The following is a 25,361-nucleotide window of genomic DNA, read 5'->3' on the forward strand; positions in this document are numbered from 1 at the left end:
CGAGCGCTTTGAGGCAGGGGGAAAGAGAAGCAAACCCCCCCCCCCCCCCCGCCACGAGGCAGACCAAGGGCTGCGGCTGCTGCCCCGTCCCAGGGCTGTTACTGCACCTCGTCCCGGTGGGCAGGATTCAAAGCGATGCGGTTCTCTCCTGCCCACCCGGCGGGAGCATCTCGGGCTGCTCCATCCAGCGCCGCTGGAGCAGTGCCGTGATGGGGTTTCTTTTCCCTGGATTCCGTTCCCTGCCTCGGAGGCAAAGCTCTTCAAAGAGGAAAACAAGCACTCGGAAAGAAATCCAACTCAGCACTACTTTTGTTTTCCAAGGAATGTAGCATCTTCTATTATGTAGCTTGCCACGTGCTGACACACACTCACTTCTCTGCAATATCCAAGAGGCTCCGGACTGACCGGAAACATCTGCCAGTCACTTCCCATTTGTTGGTTTTCCGACATGAATCCCGCGACACGAACAAGCACTTCTGTGGCCACTTTGCTTTATTTCTGATTGTTTTGTTTCTGGTAGTAGCATGTAGCCTGTGACCAGTGACGTTGCCAAAGCAAGAGAGAAGAGAAGGTGCACTCACCTCACCTGAGCACACGCCGGTTTTCTCCTCGTGTTTCTCCACTGACCCTGGTCTTGTATGGCCAAAGCAAGACCTAAACTGTAAACTCTGCAATGCCTCACGTGAAGATTCGAGTCAGGAGAAGGTGACCCAATGGAGCAGGAGCTCTGTGATGTGGTCGATCGCCTGCCTCCCAGCCCCTTCCCCCTGCGAGGTCTGGGATGCTGTCGTTGGGTCCAGGATGTTCTCCTTGGCTCTGGGATGCTCCTCTTGGGTCCAGGATGCCCTCCTCAATACTTGAATTCCAAGTAGGAGCCGAGGGTTTACCAGACCCTGGGGCCACCCCTTTCTCTAACTCTCAACTTGTTGGTACGCTACAGGGGAACATCTCAACAGCATCTTCTGCTGATCTGGAATTAGGGTGACTGAGAGGTTACGAACAAAGGACTGGACGCTCGGAACCCGTGATCAGGATGTTTGGGGTTCTTTCCGTTTGTACGTTTTGTTTGTTTGTTTTTAGCAGCATTCTGGTTCCCTCCGAGGGACCGGTTCTTGTAGCAAACCCGAGAATTCCGGAAGCTTTTTTGAAGGTGCCTAATGAAATTTGCTGAAAATACTCAGGGGAGACACCACTAAAAACTCTGGTTTCTTCATAAAACACCCTTACCGCAAGGACTGGCCTGAAGGATCAGTTTCCAAAAGAGAAAAAACCCAACACACCAAAAGAGGAGCGGTCCCGAGACTGGAAGAGGACAAAAGGTTAACGGGGGATTTCTGCCACGCCGATGGCTCTGCCCTTCAGCCTTTACCACGGCTCAGCCCTCAGCGCAGCTGGGATTTTGTACAGTTCTTTACCGGAAAAGCAGAGGGTTTCCCAATGCACAGAGCACAACAACCCCGAGCCGTGGTTCTGGTGCCACCGGGGCCCAGGAACCAGCTCAAACCCGTTGCCACAATGGAACAGAACCAAACCTGAAGGGAAGGACTGCTGTGATGGAGCTGATGGAGCTGTCCCCTCTGCAAACCCAGCCTGGGGCAGCGGAACGCTGCTGCTCGGTGCCTGCTTCACCCAACCCCACTGCAGAGTCAAGCAGCTATCGTGGACTTTGGATCTTTACCAGCCCAAAATCACTGCAGACCTCTGAGGAGAGAGGAGGTTGGATGCTGCTGATGGGGGGGATGGAGAGGGGTCGGCTTCAGGCTCCCAGCGGATTCAATCCTCGCCTGCTCGGAGCAGGATGCCCGGATTGCTGAGCTCTGAGGTGCGGGACCGCGGGATGCACCAACAGCCTCAAGTGGTTTGAGGAAGCAAACTCGGTGCCCTGACGACTGCAGTGGGAACAAACAAAGGACTGAACACGACGTTCCTGCCAGAGCACGAAGCAGCTACATGAGGTCAACAGTGCCTGGATGAGGCTAAACCCTCTCTGCCCTGGCGTGCTGGGTTTTGAATCTACGTGAGGGAAGGCATCGTAAGAGGCAAAGCTTTCTGCTCCTTCAAGCTAACGGTATTGCTTTTGCTTTACCAACTCTATCCCAGTGGAAAAAACCCGCCTATGGCAGGATAATGACCATGCTCTGGGGAAGGGGAACAGCAACATGGGCAGAGCAGGGAGCTCTGCAGGTATTTTCTCCTCACTGGCATGGATGCAGCATCCCACCCCCTTCCCTTCCATTCGGGGCTCACTGCCTGTGAATCCCCCCAGCGAGCTGCAGAGCTTTAGTGCTCCTCTCTCAGCAAGCAGCATAGAATAATGGAAAGGTTTGGGTTGGAAAGGACCTTCCAGTTCCAACTCATCCACTTCCAACCCCTGCCTCGGGCAGGGACACCTTCCACTAGAGCAGCTTGCTCCATACATGATGCTTTTCTGGAGACAGAGAACAGAAACAGATGAGGAGCAGCAGGAACAGCGGAACAGGAGGTGCCCGAGGTCCAGCAAAAGGCTCACTGGCTCTGCACCAGGTGGGAAAACCTGCCCCCGCTGGAACATGGAAAATCCATGAGAAAGAACATTCTGGAAAATACACCAGGGAACAGGGAAACCCACATACTCTGGCTTCTGTTTCATCACGGGCACAGTGAGGATGCACTGGAGGGTGACAGCGCAGCCCCAGCAGAACAGCCCGGGCCCCGGCTCGCTTTCGGTGCTGGGTCCTCGCTTGCTGCAGTGCGATGGCTTTGCGGGAATGACGACTCCTGCTCATGGAGAGGCTGCCCAGGTGGAGCCCCCGTGCCAGCGGCTTCACCGTTGTCACTCACGAGACTGAAGCCCATCGAGACCTTTAGTTCTTCACCTCCAGCACCTGGTCCCCCGGGACCTGGAGCCCTCTCTCTTTGCTGGGGAAGCCCCTTGCGCTTGTGTGTTAGAACTGGGATGGGAGCGAGCCACGTCCACGTCCCCGCATCAGCTCCTCCCGGTCCTCAGTCCCGAGGCCACGTGTCCGATGTTCTCCCTCCCCGAACAAGAACACAAAGCCCGGATGTGCAGTTGCTTCCTACGTGGACACAGCAGAAACCCCGCAAGCTGCTGGACCCCGGGCTGTTTCCTGGGGGATTTTATTGCAAAGGGCATTTTTTAATGGTCTCCAGGATTTGCAGACGGCGGCTGCACCGACGAGGGGGCAGGCGTTCGGTAATTCCCTCTCTTTCGTCCATCATGAAAGGAAATTCAGACCGTTTGACTTTCCAGATGTTTTGCCCTAGAAAGGATAATTCACATTAAACTGACTCAGCTTTGCAGCCTGTTTTATACCCAGCACCACGTGAGGAGCAGTAGCACGCACCTGAGACAAGACCTTACCATAGCACAGCTGACAGGAGATGCTGGTGTCGGAATCAAGGCACCCAACTTGAGTAACAAAGATGGATTTTGCCAAAACTGCCTTGAAATGATACTTAAACATCCCTTAAATGCTAGAAACAAGAAATCACAGCCACACAGCGAAGCGCAGAGAGCACTGCGGGATTTCAAGCCCAGGCCTGAGTTATTCCTGGGTTTTCTACAAGCCTGGAATGGGCTTCATTTGCCAACGCGGAGTGAAAATTTTCTGGGACATCAGATGCGGGCTCAGAAATCAGCTCCTCTTCCATCGGTGTCACTGCACGTTGCAAGCACAGGGAGAGGATGCTCAGACATCGGGCTCCTGAAATCCAGTGAGACCTGAACCAGCTCTTGGCCAGCAGCGAGAAAACCAACCTGGCTTTGGGCAACGCCGCAGAGCCATGGCAAGAGTGGGAAGCGTTCCCACCACGGGCACCTCCGGCTCTGGGAGCTTGGACCTGGTCCCCAGAAGCAGTTAGAGATGTAGCTCCTGGCTGCAAAAACGAGACCAGGCATTTCTGCAGGCATGGATCAGGATTCCCTTCACTGCGCAGTTTGGTGCCCATGAGAGGAGCTGATGCCATGAAACACCTTCGCTTGGTCAGGAGGGACCGCAAATACTCGGCAGCAGTGAGTGGTTTAAGGCTGTTTCCTGATACAAGACCATTCACAACAGCACCGGTGATGGGTTATCAGGCATAAAGGTTTCCACCTTCTATTTTCTTCCAGTTGACTCAGACACTTCTTCCCAGCTTGATGTGAAATGCTTGGGCAATGCACGTCCGTCAGCCTCCTTAAGGAGTGCATTTGGTGACCGATTTGGAAAATCACTGCATTTTAAAGGTCAAGGAACGGTTTTCAGTGCTCGTCAATGGCTGAATTCAAAGTCCAGATGTGCTCTTGCCTCACGGACTGAGAAAGATATTAACAGATCTCCTTGCTTTCCTTTGGGTCCTTGTGCCTCCAGAGTGAGCTGTAAAATTACCTTTGGTGAGAGCAAGGTTTGCATCCCACGGCGTGCCAAAGGCGTGATGGCCCATTCCAAAGCTTCTCCCGCAAAGCTCTTTCAAATGGAAGTCTTCCTTCTACTTCATGTTCACCAGAGAACACCCCAACCCTTGTCTGGTTGTTAGAGGTGCAAGAATTACGGTTATGAGCTAAAAGCAAGGTTGAAAGGCTGTCGAAGAGACTGGCAAGGGGGAAAGAAGAGCCTGCAATGAGCATGGTTGGAATGGGGGGGTAATGATGTGCTATAATGGAGCACAGAAGAGACGGTGACCGGATGTGCTGGATGTGACAATGATGCTCATCCGAGCTGGTCCATGTTTGCGGAAGATGAGGTTTTAGAAGCAGACTTGGAAGGAGGTGAAGAGCCTCAGTGGGTGTCTCACTGTCCAAATAACCGCCACACTGTTGAACCCCGACCCTCTGCCTCGGGCACCGCCACCAGGACGCGGCACAGGAGCATCTGGGAACCCAGGAGGAAGCAGCTCCCCGCAGGAGCTGCCACCGAGCCCCAGGAGCTGGTGCGACCGCTGTGCCTGGACCCGCGACCGGCGCTATACCTCATCCTTTTGGTTGGTCTTTTGTTCTCCTCCTCCTTTTTCTCTTTTTTTAAGAACCAGAGCTTAGTGCGCTCGATCACATTCAGGTTATTTTGTGTTGTAACTGTGCGATGCAGAGCAATCATACAGAGTGTGCTTGTACCACCTGCCCCATGCTGGCTCCTGCGAGCCCAACCTCCGCTTCATTCAGCACTTGCACTATTGATTGCTGAGCTAAAGGGCAAGGGAAGCAAGAGGCCAGAGTGGGAGGGATGAGTCCATGGACAGTGGGTACCCCCCCCCCCGTCATCTCTCCTGTTACAAAGCACGTAGCTAAACAGCGCTCAAAGGCTGGTTGCAGCCCTGCTCCCCTGCGGTCCTCCCCTCCCGTGAAGGGCCGGTGAGGTGACGAGCATCCCGGATGTGAGGAGCTGAGGCCAGTGCTGCTGCTCTTGGAGGGGCACCAAGCCCTCATGAAGCCTTCGCCTGCAGTGTGGATGGAGAGGGACCAGTGGAAGCAGGCAGAAGGGGCGTCCCACCAGCAGGAGCACAGGTACTGAACACTGATCCCATTTCCTACCAGGATTCACTGTGTATGGATCTGCTGGAGCCCCGTGCTTGCTAAAGGAGGGCATTTTGTGTTAATCCTTGCAGTGAGAGCTGTGGAGCGATGTGTGGTGTCCGATGGAGCAGCGCTGCCCTCCCCATACCCAACCGCCCGGGGACCTGCTGCGGACGCCTCTCGAATGTTCGCACTTTGAAGTTGGTGGCCTTGTTTTCTTTAAAGGGCTTGATCTTTTCATGCAGTTAAAGCTAAATGACCTTCCCCATCACGTTGTCCTAGTGCCCACCTCGAAGTGAAGCTATGAACAAGCACCGGGATCATCCAAGCGATGATCCGGGACTCAAGAATCTGTCATTAATCTCAGAAGTTTATACCTCAGATATGAAAGCATCCAACTGAACTGGTACCGACACTTGGGAAAGCGGCAGCTCCAGGTCTGAATTGACGTTTGTCCTTGAATTTGGTTACTGACAGCAGCAGACAAATAACACACGAAAGCCCAACCCACAGAAGCACACAGAGAAAAGCACCAAGGAATTTTTTAGAAGCACCTGAAGCATTCACCCCATCAAAGGAATCAGAATTTCTATTCCCAAACCACGCTTGGGAGGGGTGATTTTAACCTTTTAATCTTAGAAAACACAGCCTATGCCTTTGAAACTGCATTAGCTCCCTAAAAAGAATGAGGGGCATAAATGGGTCTGAGATTGTTAAAGGTACAAGGCAGGTGCAGCCAGGACAACCCAGCCAGGCAGCCACCACAGCCCCTCTCCAGGCAGCTGCTTCAAGGGTAGGAGGACAGGGATGCATCAGAGTGATACAACCAAGCAAGGACACAGGGTTCTATGCTACTTCACACCTTCCGTGCTAAAGTCCCCCCAGGAGAGCCCCGCTGGGCTGGGAAGTTGTCAGAACTCCATTAGCCACAGTCAGTTGCTATCAAGAGCTGACCCTTCAGTCTGTAAGGGAAAGGGCAGCAGACACCTCACCACTCGAGGGGCACACATCAACCCCACGTCTCTGTGTGCATCCATCACCTAGGGGGAAAGGCAGAGTCAGGGCAGGGCAGGCACAGGACTGACACTCACCCTGGTAGCTTTGCTGGAAGCCAGGATGTCAGCACACGGATGAGCACCCCTGGCTGCCCTCACTCGTATCTTGTGATAAACTTTGCTTTGATGACAGATTCATTACATTTAACAACTCCACCTTCCAATAACCGCCACAGAGGGGTGGACTAGGGGTCCTTAAACCCAGTTCCATGTTCAAGACAAGGGGACGGGCTTGTGATGGAGACTTGAGAGTGGGAATAGATTTAAAAACGCAAATGGCAATTTTATACCTGTGTTCTGTAATGTTTTATATGTGCGTGGTCTTTCTTAATGTAAAACTCTTGTATTTTTGTGGTTTATATGCAGCAGGACTGAGGGCTGTGAGGGTGCACGCTGTTTTGTAGAATATTCTTAGCCAGTTTTCCCCAAGGAGGGAGACACTCAAGTATTCACCTTTTCATTGGCTTGTACCTGCATGTACAGTATTGGGGCAGCAAGTGAAGATGATTAAAGCCAGCTTGAAAACTTTCTTCTGTGCTTGAGTTGAGCTTCTCTAAACATCCACAGCCAAAATCACTTGTGCAGCCTAAAAAAGTCCCGCAACGGATGAGCTGGGGAGGAAGGGAAGAAACTGTTTTCAGGGAAAAAAAGCAGGTTTTGACTAGAGGAAAGCACCACCACCATGCAAGCAGAGTCCCATCAGCTCCTCCCTCCCCTGCAGCTGCACATCACCATCCACAAGCAAAGGGAACCTGGCCTTGAGCTGTGGCCTTTAGCGACTCCTGAAGCCCCGGCCTTCCATAGCCTCACAGTTACCACTTTCTGTGAAAGCTTTTGGGTGGGCCTTGGCCAGGTTTTGCTGAGCACGGGTGTGAAGCTGCAGTGCTGGGCTCCAGTTCTCCCTGCAGGCAGAGCAGCAGGAATGCTGCATCCCCCCTCCCGAGCTGCGAGGCTCTCTTGTATATACAAGTGTCAACTGACCTGATTGTGCCTCTGCCGAGCCTGGTTCTCTGCACGCTGACAGCCCTTGGCTTGCAGCAGACGCTGCTCTCTGCTGACATTTGGGACACGGCCCTGCTCCAAAGCAGATGGAGTTGGTGCGATTTGGATGCGAGGCTCCAAACCCCACACCTGAAGTGAACAACTCCCAGCAGTGACAGCAGCATTCAGCGCAATCTGTTGTGCTGGTAAAGAACACGGGGAAGCAGCTGAGGTTTCACTGCAATGTTTTATTGGGAATTTACATATACACAGGGTAAAGCAGACTGCAGAAGTCTGACTTCTTGCTCACGCCGATGAGTTGAAGCAGTTGTGTTCTGAAGATGAGAAAAGAAATCTGACCCACCTACTACTTATGCCTAGATTAAAATGTCAGAAGCCACCTGGGAAGGGGGACTGGGATTACACAGGAACAAAACCATAATATGAAACCAGTATAAATTAGGATGTCATTTTAAAAGTGTAAGAAAACTGGCGGGGGCTCGCAGCCCTCCATAAGTTACCTCTCGAGTTAGATCGTTAAAAGTTAAATACTTCAATACCACATTTTAGACAGAAAAGCCACTCGAGTGCGAGTTTCACATTCCACAGCTTGCCCCACGCTGCGCGAGAACCCGGCTTGCTCAGGGGGGAGGGAGGGGGGTCTTCACAATGACTTTGGTTCCAATGAGGGTTGGTGAGCCAAGCACAGCCAGGCCTCAGCTCCGGAGAACTCCGCTCAAGGGAGGAGGTAGCAAGGCTTGCCTGCCCCTGGGCTCGGGTTCAAATCCAGTTCCTCAGCACCAAACCAGGATTCCACCCCTCTGCTAACCACAACCCCTAATACTGACATTGAAGTGACTCCCAGAAGGCCTGACACCGCAGGCAGGATTAAGTGCAGACTTCCCAAGTCCCTCAGTCACACCTCCGCCAAGATACCCAGCAGGACACCAAGTGCTACCCAGAAGCACTGGTGGAGGTTTGTGCAAGGAGGGGTCCACCCCAGAAGTGTGCATTGACTGTGCTAAATACAGGGGAGCTCATGTTCTGACCACTGAGGTTTCACCGTGTCTGACAGTGACGAGGCAGAGATGGGTCTGGGTTATGGAAAGAGGCTCAGGCTGAGCAGGCAGCCAGAAAGAAAAACCCTGAATGTCTCATGGAGCAGTTTTGAAGAACAGAACAGAAGGCAGAAATGGTCACAACGCAAGGGCTCATTTCCACATCTGAGTGCTGAGGGACTGATTGCTTCCCTGGGCACCTCCTCCACCCATTGACTGTCCATATCCCATCATGCCATTAGCTCCATAGAAGTTCATCCCAGCCATCTGCTGGGTCATCTGCAAAGAGGAGTGGAGAGGAGTCAAGGCTATGTCAAGGAAACTGGTAGCCCACAGCAGTCAAAAGTAAAATTATTGCTCCCCAACACAATCGCAGGCTTAAGCAAGTTCTAGAGAGCTATGGTGAACAGAAGGCACTGGTTCCTCAGGGGTACAGCCATTAGTAAGGTGAGGGAGTTTTCCTTTTAGCTGCCATTGCACTGACTTTTGATTTCCACCAAGCACCAAGACCCCTGAACAAGTTACTCCTTTGTGATCCCTCACCCAACCCCAGGAGCCAGGGTATGAAAGCCCTGAGGTCTCCAGTAACAGGCCAGGTTTAACCACAGGAGCCTCCCCTGCCCTCCATCCACCTCTGCTCTGCAGCAGATCAGGGCCTTACCTGAGCAATGTTCCACTGAAGCTGCTGTGCTGGCTGCACACCATAGACAGGCTGGGGAACTGCTGCCATGCCAGTTACATAGCCAGCCTGCTGTGCAGCCATCATCCCATTGGGAACACCAATGACAGCTGCCTGCACGTTACCCACATATCCAGCTGGAATGGCCATGGGAGTCACCATCCCAGCAGCTCCAGGCTGGGCCATCATTCCCACCGACGGTGCCATCATGCCTCCCATCATGCTGCTCGAGGGGGCTACTCCTGGGAAGCTAGTGTATGCTGCTGCAGGGTATGCCATCTGAGCTGGGGCCATGAACATTGCTCCTAGAAGAAGGCAGAGAGGTGACGAAGGGAAGAACTGTCAGGGGATTAAATGCCAACCTTCAAATCAGGGACTATCACAACATTCACTTGGCCATGATATCCAGGCTAAGCTGCTCACCAGATCTCAAGAAGGACCACCTACACTCCCACGTCTTTCCCTGTCAGCTATCAGGACACCCCACCCTCTCTGCATTAATGTGCTGCCGTTCAGCAGCTCTATTCTGAGATCTGTTACCTTGCGCAGGCAGCTGAGGTGTTTGAGAGCCATACAAGGAGAGGATGGAGTCTTTAGAGAGCTGCTTCTTCCCCACTTCCTCCCCTTTGCTTCCTGGCTCAGGGAATAGATTCAGGTTTTCAGGAACAGAACCAGCACTTCCAGAGGTTGGCATAGAGCCAGTGACCTGAGACAGAGACAGCACAAGCACATCAGCCACGTTCAGCACCAGGTAAGACAGATCACCATCAAGCATCCAAACAGGCTTTGTCAAGCACTGATGTTCCCCACTCACTTTCCTGGAGTCAGAGTTTGATCCCACCGATGCAAAAAGATCAAGATCCTTCTCTAAGCTGCTCGGCCTGCCGTTTGTCACTGTGCTTGTCACAGGAGCATCTGGAAGAGACCAAGCTGTGACAGATGTTCACATGGATGGCCTTGGGCTGAGGGCAGCCTCCTTGCCAATATGCCACTCAACCCAGTGGCCTGACCTGTAACCTGCTGTAGCCAACACATGCCGCCAGCTCTTTGCTTGCCCTTTGGTGCTGAGAAGGAACTGGCTCAGGACCAAAGATGTGCACTGCGCTGTATCTGCCCTATTAACCTGGGAGCAGCCAGGAGCCACAGTGTCTGGACATGACTACAGCAGCTCCTCCACAGGCACAAGCACTGCACTGGCATAGAGGAAAACAAGGAAAACTTTCTGCTGCAGCCTTCAGCACTGTGCTTGAGTTGCAGTGGAGTAGTTGATAAAACTCTAGTGTTCCCATCAGCTATTGTTCACCTGACAAGGAAAGTGAGTGCTAAAAGCACTCACAAGATCAAGGCTGGCGTGTGTGGTCATTGTAACACCTGCAGTAACGCTGGAAAGGCTCTTACCAAGTCCTAGCAAGTCCATTACTGGCTCAGTAGATTTAGGAGAACTTCTTCTAGACTGCTGTGTTTCTTCTTTCTTTTGAGGCTGGGGAGAAAGAACAGCAGAGGCCTTGGTCACGTTATGGGTTTACTCTGATACACTAAAGGTTTTAATGAGAGATTAACCCTTGAAATCCTTGATTTTCCAGTGCCTTCAAAGCAAACAATTGAAGTATTACATAGTTGGTTTATTGTCCCACTGTGTTGAAGCCCACTGCCAAATTCAAGCATGCTCTAAACTAGGAAAAAAGGAACGGCTCAAGCTGGAAAGCTAAGCAAGGAGTAGGTGGATTCCAATCCCTCTGCGTTGCAAGGCAGAACACATCTGCTTAGTATCTGGTTGAGCAGAGGAAAACAAGCCACTACCATTAATGTGACTCAATGCGTCCACTGCTGTGACTGGGGGCAGAAAAAATGCTTCCATATCAAGCTGGATTACCTCTGTTCTGCTTGAGAGAAGGCTTTACAATTGATCCATGACCATGCCTTTTGGTCTTACCATTTTCACCTTCTCAAAGATGATAGGTTCCAGTTTTCTTTCTGATACTGGCTCATTACTCCTTTTCCATTTGTCATCCTTTTCTTTCTGGAAGGAAAAAAAACCCACTAACATGAGGGTCAAAACTCATGTCATTTACCAAGAGAAAGTTCACAGAGTTTGGAGTTACTACTCTAAAAAGCCAGAGGATAGAGCTAAAGAGCTACATTTGAAGCTAGCCCTGCTCTGAGGAAGGTGCTGGCCTTCAAAGGTCCCCTCCAGTTTAAATTCCTTCTCCAGAATGAGTGACTGCAACCAGCCCTGGAGAAGAGATTAGTCACTAATACAGGAAACATCTAAACTGTCTATTCTCAGAGGCACTGCTTACTCATCAGACAGACGCATACTTACATCTTAACATGCATTCAAACTTCTGCAGAATTGATTAGACACTAACCCTAAAAGCATTGATGTCAATACTTCGGTCCATGTATTTCTTCTTCTCATATTTGTCCCGAATGAAGCTCTCCACAGCTCTGCAAGCAGCTTGTTAAAGACCAATGATTCAAGAATAGAAGACTTACATAGATTATTTGACATGCGGATACAAGGTACAGGCTGTAACTAAACTAATGACTGTTTAAAGAGCACTTCCAGCAGTAACTTTCTTAAAATAATTTAGCGTTGGATCCAACTACTTCAGCTCCTCAATTTTTGCCCTTGAATTATTCCAAGCATGACAGTGCTATAAAAGGTACATTAAATCAGGGCTTAAATTCCTGGTGTATTTTCTTCCCTGATGTCTATTTATTTCAACCATCACCTAAGAGCATACATGTCATTAGCACAAATCAGGCAGAGAAATGAATCCTGCATGTACAAAAGTACCTCAGCCACCAGCTTAAGACACAAATGATGGCAGAACTGCTCCTGTGTTTCCTTAGGGTCACATCTGTGCTATAATCCTGGTGCACTCAGTACCTAGAAACCCTCCTGTAAGGTAGAAGTCACAGCTTAATTCTTCAGAAGTGTTAAACCTTTATATCTGCCCCCACTGAGACTTTAAACTCCTCAGCACTTTTGACAGCCAACCTTCCTATCTGCCACATAAAGTGCATCTCATGCCATAGCTCCAGGTTGCAACATTCATGTTCCAGTTCTGCACCCTTCTCGCTCAGAAGCAATCCTCTGAGCTCTCTCCTGCTTAGTTCTGTAAGCACCCAGCCACGCACACAGGGTGCCTGGCTAGGAACTCAGTCCTCATTCTCACAGCAGATGCCCAGGCACATAAAGTGAAACCTCCTGTACAAGCAGTGCAGCTGTAAAGCTACAAGATGAAAAGGCTCAGTGTTTCCCCAGCAGCAAAGGAAGACAGGATGCTGATCTGTCTGAGGTCTCCTGAAGTTCTCTGGCAGGTAGGCTTCATAAAGACGATTTGCTTTGCCATTTCCCATCTCTTGTATGCACTGCAATTCAAAAGGATTCTTATTTGTTTCATAAACACTAAAGCTCTTACATACGCTAACACACCAGCTACCAAGCAAGAGTCTATCTGTGTTAACTGGGAGGCACATGTAGACTTCTGAAGCCTGTTCCGCACCTGAAAGCTGCTCTGCAGGGTTTCAGTGCCAACCTCCAGGCTGGGAATCCCTGACGCTTTTCCTACGATCCCCCATCCCACACAACTGGCCAATCCTAAGCCCCACAACACAGTATTTGTCTGAAGACAAGATAAATATCACATTAGCAACCTAAAGTCACTCTGGAAGTCCAGGATTTGTCTTCAAGAGCACCTCAAGGAGGAGGTGGGCAGCAGCTCCAGACAACAGCAGCTTTACATACACTTGCTGAGCATTCGTCCTTCCTCTCTGATGTTTGCTGAGCCTGAAATGATGACATTTTCCTTCCCAATCTAACCTAACCTTGAATCTTCTTCCTGCTTCACTTCCCACAGCTTTGGCCTATTCAGACTTCCAGGTTTATGAAGCCCCACTAAGAGAACACCACTGCTGATGTTTCACTCACCTGTATCTGTTCTTGTGTCCACTGGTCCAGATTGACAGACTTTACCCTGGATATATGAACTCCTAGGTTCCTGTGGATCCCAGCACAACGAATACAGATGAATACACCGATGTTCCAGGATGCCCATCGTGGCCCTGCAAAGAGACACAAGTGTTTTATACCATGAAGTTAACCTGTAGCTGCCTTCAGCAACTGAGAAACTGGACCAAGTGAACTGGGACTGAGGTGTTTACATTTTCATCCCCATTAGTAACTGGAATTAGACATCAGTGGGATGTTTAAAGGTTGTCTCCCGATCATATACTTTTAGAACTGGTATTTTATTGCCCCCCCTCTTCCATTTTGAGAGCTCTACACAAGACAGACAACTCTAAGGGGAGGAGGGAAGAAAGAAAGGTATCTAAACCACCCAAGACACTACAAACCCCTGATTTCATCTTGCTTAGCCCATGGAACAGTCACATCAACGTATGTCTGTGTTCCTGCTTTAGCAGTGGAGAATCTTTCCTGGAGAACCATATTGCAGTGGAATCAGCTCCAGAATACCCACTACTGCTCTAGGAAAAGCAGCATAAAATACTCAGCACTTGCATCATGATTGCACCATGAGATCTTCTGCTACTCTTATGCAGGAAGCTACAGCCGAGTAAGGAGAGCAGCACAAAGCCCAGAACCTTGGCCACCAAGGTGCAGAGCCAGTGGCAGAACCCAGGCTGCAATCCTGGCCCAAGGATGAACAGTTCACTCTGCAGTTTCTACAGCTCTGACCACCCCGACGGGTTGCATGCGGCTTGCACGCGGGCAGGAGAGCTCCGAGGTGCGGAAGGGAGATCATGCCAAGGAGAAAAGACACAAGGGAAAGATTGCCAGGCTCAGCTTTACTCACTGCAAGCAGCTCTCTGAAGGAACCCCAGCAATGTATTGCCCAGGGGACAACAGGGGTCCACGGGGACTCCCACCACTCGCAGCTCCCCCTCCCAGCCAGGACCAACAGCCCCTGGCCAGCAAACCCCTCGGTCCTGCTGAAGGAAAACCAGGAACATGCCTCTCAGTGCAAGACAAGCAGGTTTTAAAACTAAATCCTCCAGCTGAGCTGCCAGCCAGGCACACAGTTAATGTGGCCAGCTCCCACCAGGGGTTGGATGTCACTGTCAACGGGTAACTGGCCAAAGAGCCACAGCAAAGCCACATCCTGAATAATGGAGCTGACAGTCTCCAATAAACCATGCCAGCTCTTCCTACAGGCATTACTGCAGATGAGTTATTCTGTCTTTTCTTGCCACAGTTAAAATAGCAAGCCTCAAAGCTAATGAGGCTGAGGTGGGAGGGGGAAGAGGGGGGAAGTGTAATTTCAAAGCTCTAAAAAAGCAGCACCGCATTTGACTCTCCTAGGTATGTTAGATGGTTGTTAACAGTTTCCTGGCAAAGTCCAGAGTACCCCAAGGTACTTGGGGCTGCTAATGCAACCGGTGGCTCCTGGTCCCCTTCAGAGCAAAGACATGCACTTTCTAACTTGCCTTCAGAACCTACCCCAGCTAACGGATGTTATGATTTTAAGAGTGTCTCTTAAGCCTTCTGGCCTGTCCTGCCATTTCTTTGTGCCTTGTCACTAAAAGAGTGGCCACTGAGAATGATATTATTTTAATGAAGGTTATAAAAGTCCCTTTCCAGCATAGGAAGAGCTCTTGGTGAAGATGCTCTTACCTATACCTCAGCCCCTTTATTATACCTACCAAAATCTAGGACTAACTGCCCCAAAGCAGGGGCCCATGCGTTTAGCAGCACCTAAGTAAGGCACAGGAATAAAACACTTGTTCAGTGTTACACCTGTAGCAACCCAAGGTGAAGCCAGGACCTTGCTCCTTCATTTGATTTATTCATGGAGTTCTCTCTCAGTGACACCCTGAAGCTATAATGCGAGAATGCCAGCAGGATTAAGCACAGGAGTCAAGGTTAGATTTAAACTCTAGATATATTTAGCCTTTGTAGGACTAAAAGGATTAATAGGCAGCTAGATACTACATCAGGCTGTAGTAATCAGCTCACTGGTTTATCACATGTGCTAGCTCAAGCCACTGCAACCTCCCACCCTGCGATGCCACATAAGAGAGTGACTCAGTGGTAGAGCCTGTGACACCCATCCTGCTTCAGCCTTACCTCATCTGTGATGCAGGACCTGAAATAGTAGGAGCTGGGTACAGGAGGAACAGCTGACTGACGCTGCAGCTCCCAGCTCTGGAAGACCCCAGGACTGAAGCAGCTTCCTTATGCCAGTGAATGCGTAAGAGGAAAAAGGCACAGGCTTTCAAAAACCCTCCTGGCAGCTAGCATTTGCTTTGGTGATAAACATGTATTACACAACCCAGGGTAGGTCTCTTCACTGATGCTTATTCCAGCCAGGGCTTGGGCATCCTCACAGCGTGCTGAACTGGCATCACAGCCTTCCTCCTGGCTCTGGACAAAACCCCAAGCCTGCAGCTACCTCTGCAGTCCTGCAAGGCACATGGATGTGAACTCTCTATCCAAAAGCATGGTGTGTTCAGATAGAACTAATAATGTCTTTAGCCTAGTTCCACAGCCCTGTATTCTATCAACACTGTGATGAAAAGAAAAAGGAGGAACAAGATATGGCCAGAGTGAAAAGCTGCTTTAAGATAAGGAGCTGCACAAGAGAAGCACTTCTCTCAGCAGCAGCAGAGGGCTGACAATACACCAGGGTGAGAGTCATGCTTCAGTCATCAGCACTGGGCAGAGCAGTGGCTTGTTAGCAGCGGTGTGAGGCAGGTGAAACTTGTCCAGCTGAGTGAAGCTCCAAATAACTTCATGCTCATTAAAATCATCAGTTGGTGTCTTGGGCTGTGAGGGACACCACAAGGTTTCTTTTGCTGAACACAAGATTATCCCAAGCAAGACAGCCTGCCCTAACCGGGCTGCCAGCAAGGAAGTAGAGATGTCCCAGTTAGGTTGGGTCAGATGCAACATGCAGAGGCACCAGGCCAAACACAAACCCTCGCTAGACCTTCAGTTTTGTTAGTACCTAATGCCCCCAGTCATTAAGCTGAACCAACATTTTTACCACCTCGTTTCTTACAAAGCACTTTGTCTTGGGGCAAAGAGGGAAGGGTGTTGCTGCACACGTAAACAAGCCTCCCACTTCCCTCTTTGATGGAGCTCCACAATGATGGAGCTTGCACTAGAAATCAAAAGAGGAAGTGCCCAGTGAAGAACTTTGTGCACTCACTTCCCCAGCTTCACTTGCCCTTCTCAAGGTGACCACCTGCAGAAAGCCCCAGGTGGTATTTACAGATGTGGGGGCAGTCACATGTTGGAGCTTCTAACTTCCCACAAGCTAAACCAAGCTGAAGATGGACCAAAGCTCCAGTGATGGAGCATTGACAGAAGGGCAAAACCACCTCAGCAGACGTTAAGGGCAAAGTTTCTCAGAGAAAGCTGGTTTTATCTCGGTAAGCAGTGTTTATCAGCATTCCTCGAGCACTATCCGCCCTTGCAGACTTTGTGCACACCCCAACACTCACCACTAATTGCGTGCACGAGGGCACAGCACACCACAGGGAGCACTTCACCCTTTGGGTTGAGTGATTCATGGAAACGAAGGATTTAGGACAAGGCTAACAAGCATTTAGCTTGTTAAACCACTAGAAACATGAAAGAAATTGGTCCTTGCATGAATACTCTTGCTGATGTTATAATAACAGCTCCCCTGAGGAATCACTTTATCCTGTCCTTACAGCCACCAGACGGCTTTGGAGCTCAAGGCCTAAAGTCACCTCCATATGCAAAACTGGGAGTTTGTTGCAATGACAACCAGCAGTTGCTTTTCTTTCAGTGTTATGGCTAATTTTAACATCCATGGTAAGCAAGTTACTTGGCACTGACCCGAGCCGAGCATAGCTTGTTCTGTGCTGATTTAGTACCTCGTGCCCCTGTACATCACCCCATCTGCACATGGATCCTGGGTGGAAGATGCCAACCACCTGCAGGTGAATATGAGGTCAAAGAAAATGAGTTGTAAGAATTGAACCAGATTTAAGAGCCCAGCTACACTCAGTTCTGGCACAGTAGTAAGGATAGATCAGACCACATTGGGATATCTTCCTAGCCTGGCAGTGGTTGCTGGAAGATCACGAGCTTAAAAGCATCTCCTGCTCAGTCAGCTTTCATTTGAGAAAGCTGCACTGAATACCTGAGTGTATTCCTGAGCGAGGACGCACTGCCAACCAGCACAGACTGGAAAGCCATGTGCAAGAAACTCAGCTGCCCCACCAGTGCTTCATGAGCCTGTTTCACAGCCTGGTTTATATCCCAGCCTGTCAAAATAAACCCCGCATACCAAGCTGCTCATACCGGCTTAAGTTAGCATCTAAGCTGGCATCATTAATGCCTACAAGGGCTGCCTGAATGATCTGCCCTTATGAAAAGGCTCCAAATTCCCTTTAAAACCCCAGCATGGCATGGCTAGGCCATTTCACATCGTGTCTTAGTCACTTGCTGAAAGTTCACACCCTTAAGTGATTTTAATCTTGAGTGGTTTTAATGAAGGAATCCCAGAGGGATTCACTCCTCACCCTTTGTTGAGGAATTAGACTTTGGCTGAAGCTACCCAGGCAAGTTTCTTCTGTAATAAGCCTCCAGAAGGCATTTAAAAACAAAACAGAAGTTGGCTACAAAGCCCCTGCTCTTTTGGGGGGGGGGGGGTGGTGGTGGTGTCAGGGAAAAATAGCTGCTTTCATGGGCAGGAAGGAGGGAGCATCGCTATTCAGAGCCCGATGAAATATTCTTAGCGCAAACAACCCTTTGCCTCACAGGCTCCCTGCCTGGGAGCGCTCCAGCAAACCCCAGCTGTAACAGAGAGATGCTCCTGCTCTGCCCATTGAGCCCAGCTAACACTGCTACATGTGTTGGAGCAGGGCTTCCTACAACCAGCCCCTCTTAGCACTCACAGGGGAAGTGGATGTGGGAAACTCTCCTTGGAGCCGGATAATCCCTGCAAGATGACGGTCACATCCTCAGCGAGTCAAAGTTGAAAAGCTCTGCTTTTCTCAGAGCCAAATGAGGAAACAGCCAAGTATGCAAGAGCTGCCTTTGACTTGTGGTTTCCTTACTCTGGAATGAGATTGCTTAATGACTTACTGAAATGCATTCTGCTCATAGAAAAGCTATGACAAAGGCTGTCTTACAAAACAGCTTCCTCTGCTCTTTACTGTAGATGCCTGTTCTACAGTCAAATGTCCAGATGAGTCTGGGGAAACAAGGTAAGCTCTGCTAGCGAGTGAAAAGCACAGAAACTCAACTTCAAGAGCTCCAGTTTATGCTATTTGGTTATTAAATAGTAATTTAGTTATTAACACATGCTAGTTAGTTACTGGCCTGAGCATGCACCCCAATGCAGCACTCATGGACCTACCCGAGATCTGCACCCGAGTGAAGCACCACTACCTACCTACCACTACCCCCAGATTTAGTACCAGACTAAGCTATTTGTGTAGCTTTCAGGAAGCCATTGGAACCCAGTGAAACGGGGACGCTAAAGCCAAAATGCTCTGCAGGAAGGGAGCTTGATAAAGTATAAGCCTAGTCAAGTAGCTTAGTGGTTCAAAAATTCAACTTGATGCCATCTTTTGGAAGAGGAAAGGGCTGGTCTGGGGGTTTTGTCTTAGGTTTGCTTCTGGTTCTCCCCCCACCCCAAAAAAGATCACTGCAGTAATTATAGGCTTTAACCAGTCTCTGCAGGAAAAAGGAAGAGCCAGAGGCATCTATGGGGGTTGAAAATACTGCTTCCAACAACAGCTTGGAGCTTTGCCTTAGAAGTCTTCTTGGCTGTATTAGCAACAACCAGTATACCCTCTCCTCCAAACCATAGTGTTTGCTACAGGTACCTTACTGACCAAGTGAGACCAAGCTGACCAGTGCTGCAATTCAATAGTCTGCTGATGGAAGAGTTGGGGCACAACAGGCTTTTGGTTAATATCAGCAGTGTGGTTTATATTAATATTAGTTTGGCTGGACCAAACCAAACAGGATAAGCTATCTCCCCCATTCCACGGGAAGTCATCCTTCCTTATCTGCACCTACTCTACCCCAGGCTTTTTATCCTGCTCTTCCCACTTCCCATCCAATGTTTAACCACCTCTGCACAGGTAGCTTCAAAGTTCACCCCCTCTTTCAGAAAAGAGCAGTTGAAGAACTCAGACCTGGCTTTGCATTTGGCAACAAATGGTTTCCCATCCAACCACTGAAGTTAGAAGGGGTTGATTTGGGCACAGAACCCACAGTTCTTACAACACACAAGGGATGAAGGGAAGAGTCAGACAAGCCAGGAAGAGCACAGGGCAACCTTCACTGTGGACAGATAGAGCAGTCCTCGCTGGTGCTGCCTGTGCAGGAACCTGCCATTCCAACGCCAACACAACTGGATCCAAGGAGCCTGTTGGATAGATAGGACTGGAAGAGTAGAGGGGAAGAGTTTGGGAGAAGGAGAGAATCAAACAGAATTAGCTGTACATTACACACATTCAGCCCAAGCTCCAGAGGCAGAAATGCAGAGAAGAATCCAGTTAATCTCAGTGCCACTCAACAGAAGACATTTCCCATTTACTGGAAGCATCTGAACACTCGGTCAAGTCCAGCTTGCACAGATTATACCACATCCCTCCACGTCTACGTTGCAATTTCAGCCTCCAGACTCATTCTGATGTTCAGCAGTACATCTTCTGACAGATACTCAATAGTCAGACTGCTTGACAGTCACACCATCTCTCACACACTTGAAACCACACCACCACAACTGCCCCCAGAAGGCCCTTTGCATGAGGAATGCACAGGTAGAGAAAATCCCCCTCTCACTCAACAGCTTCTTTTAAGGTGTTTTATCCAAGCTATGAATACAAAGGCCTTCAAAAAGAAGATTATGATAATCCCTCACTCCAGCTTCTAGTGAAGACATTGCACCACCTCAGCCATGCTGGGCAGTGCTGAGGGCCAAGCTGCACCACTGCAGTGCTGCCAGGACTCCACACGGGACCACTGCTCTGTATCAGCACCATTTGTATGGTGACAGCACTGAGAGCTGCACATGAAAACAATCCAGACGAGGAAATCTGCTGTTCTGTTTGTGCCTAACGCGGCTGGACCGTGTCCTTGAAAGGCTGCCACTGAGCTTCCAAGTCCTGTTTTGACCAAGTAATGAAGCTCCCCCTCACACAGATCTAAGTTCCACTGCCAGAAAGCAGTTGAGCCACACTCTGCTTCAGCACAGGATGTACTGCTCACTACCTGCCACACTTTGATCAGGTCACCCAGTTTACCCACAGTTACTTTGGGCCCAAAGTTTGCAATGCAAAGAGGAAGAAGCAGGTGGAGATCTCACCCAACTTCCTCCACAACAAGAGCCTCTAACTACTGCAGTTTCATTGTCATAGAGGCAAACCCAAACACCCTGAGCTTGCTTTCCCAGTCATGTTATCCTTCTTCCCAAATGCAACAACATAGATCCAGGACATTAACAGCTATCTCGGGAAGCCAAAGGGAAGCCATCAGGCTCATGTTTCTGCAGGTAAAGGTACGAACTGGACTAGGAATCAGTTGTACACACTGCTTAACGGAAAGCAAGTAGCAACAAGAACACAGAAGACCTTCTCCCTAAGCAACCACTCTGATGAGGGTAGAAGAGATGGATAATACTCAGCTGTTTACCAGCAAGAGCATGTTTCCTATACTCACCCCAGAGTGCAGGGCCCAGCCAGTAGCCAAGAGCTGGTGCTCCTGAAAATGTGACTTTAACACAGGGAATGCCTCTAGAGCATGAAGTCAAGTGGGTCCATACCAGCCCTGCAGCTTATGCTCACAGGTACTGTAATCTTGCTTAGTTCTGCATATAGAAGAGGGGAAAAAGACAGTAATGAAACCCAGCAAGTAGTTAGGTCATTGGGAACAGGCATAATGGAAGAGTGGGTGGCATCTGAACAGTCTCTGCCTATGTGTCATGCTAGCTTTGAAACGCTCACATCAAGCAGGAAACCACTTCAAAATTCAGTAACTTCAGCAGAAAAACAGATGGTCAAAAGCCAGGGTTTTATTGTCAGTGTCCTGATAGGTGCTATATGAGCTGCCAGGTTCTTACTCTGCCTTCAAGCAGCATTCTTTGTGTGCCTCAAAAGCAGCATAGCCCGAGCAGAGCAGCAGGCAGCTGTAGAGAAGAGCAGCCATCCTTCCAGGTAGGCCTGGGACTGCTGATGGGAGCCATCTGGAGCTAGCAGTTACCACAGCTACCACGTGGCCTCTCATTAGCACACACTTGCAGGGAGTTTTAGTTATTAAGAAGCCATACATCAAATAAAATGTGCTCTTTCTCTGCACGAGTACACCTGGGGCTCATCTCCATATGCAAAGCAGAACCTTGCAGTTACTCTGAGCAGCAAGAACACCAGGCCTTTCTTGCCATCATTGCTGCAACCCAGCTCCAGTACCTTGCTGGGAGAACACCACATTAAGCCACAGGAACCAAACTGCAGCCCAGTTTGATGCTTAGACTGGCACCAACTACCAGCTAGATGCCTGCCTGAGAGCTGACTGCATCTACTCCTCCTGTGGCCACAAACTCCATCTGCTGCCCTCAAGAAGGAGATTCCCCATCTCCATGAATCTCATTAGCGGGTAATTGTTTTGCCAGGTAGCTCAGTACAACAGAAGTTCACTCTTCCTGACTGATGCAGCCTTGTTTCCAGCTTTGGTGGCAATGCTGAACTGCAACACTTGGACTTTAATGCGTAACCAACTGGGATACTGCACTTCCAGGCTGCCCTATGAACAGCAGAAGCTACGTGATCACATCAAATAACCTGGAACTGCAAGGAGAATTTGTTTTCCCTATTGTGTACACTACTGTCTCATGCCTCAAAAGACAAGATAAGCAGCTATTTTTGCCCTTGGCACTGTTGTTGGGTGCCAAGAGATAAGGGATTTACATGCGGGAGGAACACCGTGCTCTCTGCCAACAGCACCACGTTCAACCTACATGGTCAACCAAAGGCAGTTGTGAAGCACGTCTCAAAGCAAGGCAGGTTGTTAGGATGAGGTTCCTGTGTCACGGGCTCCTAGAGCAGGGCTGCAAGCACATCCTGCCAACACCACGTAAATGCTGTGCAGCAGTGCTCTCTCCGGTTTTTAGAGGTCACCCTGAGGCGAGTCTCCCACGTGGACACAGAAAGACCCTGCTCTTAGTTCATTTATTGCACGGAGCAAAACGGCTCCTGGTAAACCCAGGACAAGCTCTCAGGAAACAAGCCTCAAGTTCAGATCCCCAAATGATTATAAAGCTCATTAAAACAGGATTTTAGCAAGGCACCGGCATAACCTTAACTCTTCCGCTACAGGAAAGCAAAGCATTTCACCGCAGCAAACTACGGAAGGGGATCTGGAACAAGGAACGGTTGTTCAATTCGTTCGTCTTCTGGAATTCAAGCATCCACACCTGACTCTCCACTAGGAAAGATAAGGACTGGATCACAACGTGCCCTGAAAGCAGTGGCAAAACCCTGGAATTCCTTCGGGGGTTCCAGGGCTCCGATTCCTCCCTTTCCTTCCCGCACTGCCCCTCCGAACACAGCCCCTGCCCGGTCCCCCAGGCGCCAGAGCTGCTCCACGGGATGCGGCTCCCGGGCAGGAATGCCCTCCAGAATTACGCAACGCGGCCTCCGGGCTCCCCCGAGCGCAGCACCCTCAGGAGCGCGGCTCCCACCCAAGGCGCTCGGCACCGGGGACCCAGCGCGGGCGCAGCCCAGGAGCGTCCACAGAGCGCTGGGCAAAGGGGCCGGGAGGCCCCGGGGCCGCTCCTCCGCCAGCGGCGCAGGCGGCTACAGCGCTGCCGCTGCGCGCACCGGGAGCCCGGCGCGGCCGAGCCCGAGCCCGCTCATCTGCTGGGGGCTGCAGCAGGGCCCCCAGCGCTGCTCAGCCACAGCGGAACCCCCCCCGCCCCACTGCGGCAGCCCCGGGCAGCCCTGCCCGCGGCCGGCTCCTTCCTGCCCGCTCCCGGCGAGCGCGGAGCCATCGCCAACCGGGCCCGTCCGCCCGGAAGCCGCGCTCCTGCAGAGGCCCCCAGGGAGCGGCGGCGGGCCGGGGGCCAGCGGCTCCGGTGACGGGTGTGCGCCCGGCCCCAGCAGGCCCCGCCGCCCCCGAGCCCGCGGGGAGGCGCCGGTACCTTTGGCCTGGCAGTCGGCGCAGAACTTGTTCTCCTCCTCGGCCAGCAGCGCCGCCAGCACCGCCTGGTACCGCTCCACGTCGCGCACGGTCTTGCCCGTCATGGCGCGGCCGGCGCTGCCCGGCCGCGGGTCACGGCGCCGCCGTCCCGGGCACCCGCGGCTTCCGGCTTCCGGCCCGGCAGCGGCGGCGAAGGGCGGGGCGAGAGAAGGGCGGAGCCAATGGGCGGGCAGCGCGCGCTTTAACGCCTTACCGCGCCTCGCCCGCCTCTCCCTCTGGCCGTTGATTGGCTGAGGCGAGGAGGTAACGCCCGCGGGAACCAATCGGTGGAGGCGGGGCGGGGAAGGGCGGGGTGGGACGGGGGACGACGACTTATGAATGGGCACGGTCACGTGACGGGCTGAGCTCGGGGCTTGGGGGGCCTGGGGGTGCAGGGGTGCGGGTTGGGAGGTGCAGGGGTGCGGGTTGGGGGTGCAGGGGTGCGGGTTGGGGGTGCAGGGATGCAGGTTGGGGGGTGCAGGGATGCGGATTGGGAGTGCAGGGATGTGGGTGTTGGGGGATGCAGGGATGCGGATTGGGGGTGCAGGGATGCGGATTGGGGCTGCAGGGATGCGAGTTGGGGGGTGCAGGGATGCGGGTTGGGGGTGCAGGGATGCGGATTGGGAGTGCAGGGATGTGGGTGTTGGGGGATGCAGGGATGCAGGTTGGGGGGTGCAGGGATGCGGGTTGGGGGGTGCAGGGATGCGGGTTGGGGGGTGCAGGGATGCGGGTTGGGGGTGCAGGGTGATGGCTGTGGGATAGACGGGGTTGTGGGATGCAGGCGGGGTTGGCGGCTCCCGGGAAGGGGCAGCAGGAGGAGGAGGCCAAAAGCGAACGTTCTTTTGGATCCCACGGTAAAATTAATGGGAGAGAAAAAGTCTTGGGTCTTTTGGACAAGACGGAGATGATGAATTGAACCCCGGTATTCCCATTGGAGAATGGGAGAAAGGGCAATGCAGGAGAAGCTGCACCCAGATGAGCAATGGCATCAAAGGAACAAGAAATACGTCTCTGTAGTAACCTGAGAGACACTGCAAAGTGCATAATTCCCCCGAAAGTGACACTCGTGTCCCAGAAAGGCGCTGGGCCAGGTGGCAGCGCTGGGACACATCTGCCTCGGGCACAAGCAGAAATACCCCAACGGCTCTGGGAATGGTGAGGAGCCAAATTTAGATGCTCTGAAAACAAGGAGCTCTCAGCCAGGCAACGGGAGGATTTTTGTCCCAGAACACCAGGTTTTGGTGGGAGTGCTTCCAGGAGGGGCTTTGGGAGGGCAGGAGAGCGTCGGCCTTCCCAGTGCCAGGCTGGGACACAGGGGGACACAACCGGAGAGGAGATCCTAGCCCAGTGGTGCATCCCCAGTTCTGGCTGGTCCGTATGCAGGGATGGTTCCCTGCCCATGGAGAGGATGTGGACCCCCATTTTGCAGCCCCTGATCTCCACTGGGGTGCAGGCCGCAGCCTGCACGCTGCTGGGGGGTCACTGAGCTCCCCCAGTACCGATGAATCAGTGTTCACTGGCTCATTGTGGAGCCTTCGAGCTCTCTATGAGGAGGAGGAGGAAGGAATCACTGAGATGAATCATCCCCATATTCCCGTGGAGTTGGTGTGTGTGTGTGGGGTGTATGAATCTGGGGGGTGGCTGTGGGGAGATGGGTATGGGGGGGTGATGAGTGGGGCATCCATCCCCCCATGTTCACAGCCTCATGCCCTGCCTGTAGGGAGCAGCCAGTGACCCCCCAGCACTGCCTCGTCTCATCCCAGTGCCAACCCCGTCACAGGGAGTGGGGTAACCTCAGCCCCAGCCCTGTGCCCCACAGTGCCCCATGGCCTGGCATGGGCAGCACACTGAGGACATCAAGGGGACACCCTGGGGATGCCCACGCAGCCGTCGTGGCTGGGGTCTCACC

The 25,361-nt window shown here is 51.6% G+C and overlaps 1 protein-coding gene and 1 long non-coding RNA gene across 3 annotated transcripts; one reads left to right on the forward strand and one right to left on the reverse strand.

Annotated features, from left to right (window-relative positions):
• Window positions 1–78: 78 nt before the first annotated feature.
• Window positions 79–7,072, forward strand: LOC136023219 (uncharacterized). Its single transcript, XR_010616528.1, has 2 exons — window positions 79–5,479; window positions 5,581–7,072. It is a non-coding gene; the product is annotated as an uncharacterized LOC136023219 (long non-coding RNA).
• Window positions 7,073–7,752: 680 nt separating this feature from the next.
• On the reverse strand, window positions 7,753–23,618 carry SMAP2 (small ArfGAP2). 2 transcript variants are annotated; one of them, XM_065697455.1, is made up of 10 exons: window positions 23,415–23,618; window positions 13,199–13,332; window positions 12,554–12,639; window positions 11,631–11,709; window positions 11,195–11,281; window positions 10,660–10,741; window positions 10,076–10,191; window positions 9,802–9,967; window positions 9,244–9,566; window positions 7,753–8,861 (listed from the first exon to the last, which is right to left on the reverse strand). In XM_065697455.1, the coding sequence occupies exons 1-10, from the start codon at window positions 23,515–23,517 to the stop codon at window positions 8,736–8,738; spliced, it is 1,302 nt and encodes a 433-aa protein (XP_065553527.1). In that variant the 5' UTR covers window positions 23,518–23,618; the 3' UTR covers window positions 7,753–8,735. The 2 variants fall into 2 exon arrangements, with proteins under 2 accessions (XP_065553527.1, XP_065553528.1); XM_065697456.1 differs by having other exon boundaries at window positions 10,076–10,176; window positions 23,415–23,617.
• Window positions 23,619–25,361: the final 1,743 nt, after the last annotated feature.

The sequence above is a fragment of the Lathamus discolor genome, chromosome 18 (assembly GCF_037157495.1).
Source record: "Lathamus discolor isolate bLatDis1 chromosome 18, bLatDis1.hap1, whole genome shotgun sequence".
Taxonomy (NCBI): Eukaryota; Metazoa; Chordata; class Aves; order Psittaciformes; family Psittacidae; genus Lathamus; species Lathamus discolor.

Excerpts from the sequence above, each read along its gene's own strand:
- SMAP2 (XM_065697455.1), bottom strand. The coding sequence starts at position 23,517 with ATGACGGGCAAGACCGTGCGCGACGTGGAGCGGTACCAGGCGGTGCTG. Across the intron at positions 10,742-11,194 it reads TCTTTGAGAAGGTGAAAATG|CCTCAAAAGAAAGAAGAAAC; the intron begins GTAAGACCAAAA and ends CTTTCTCCCCAG. Across the intron at positions 9,567-9,801 it reads ACCTCAGCTGCCTGCGCAAG|GAGCAATGTTCATGGCCCCA; the intron begins GTAACAGATCTC and ends GCCTTCTTCTAG.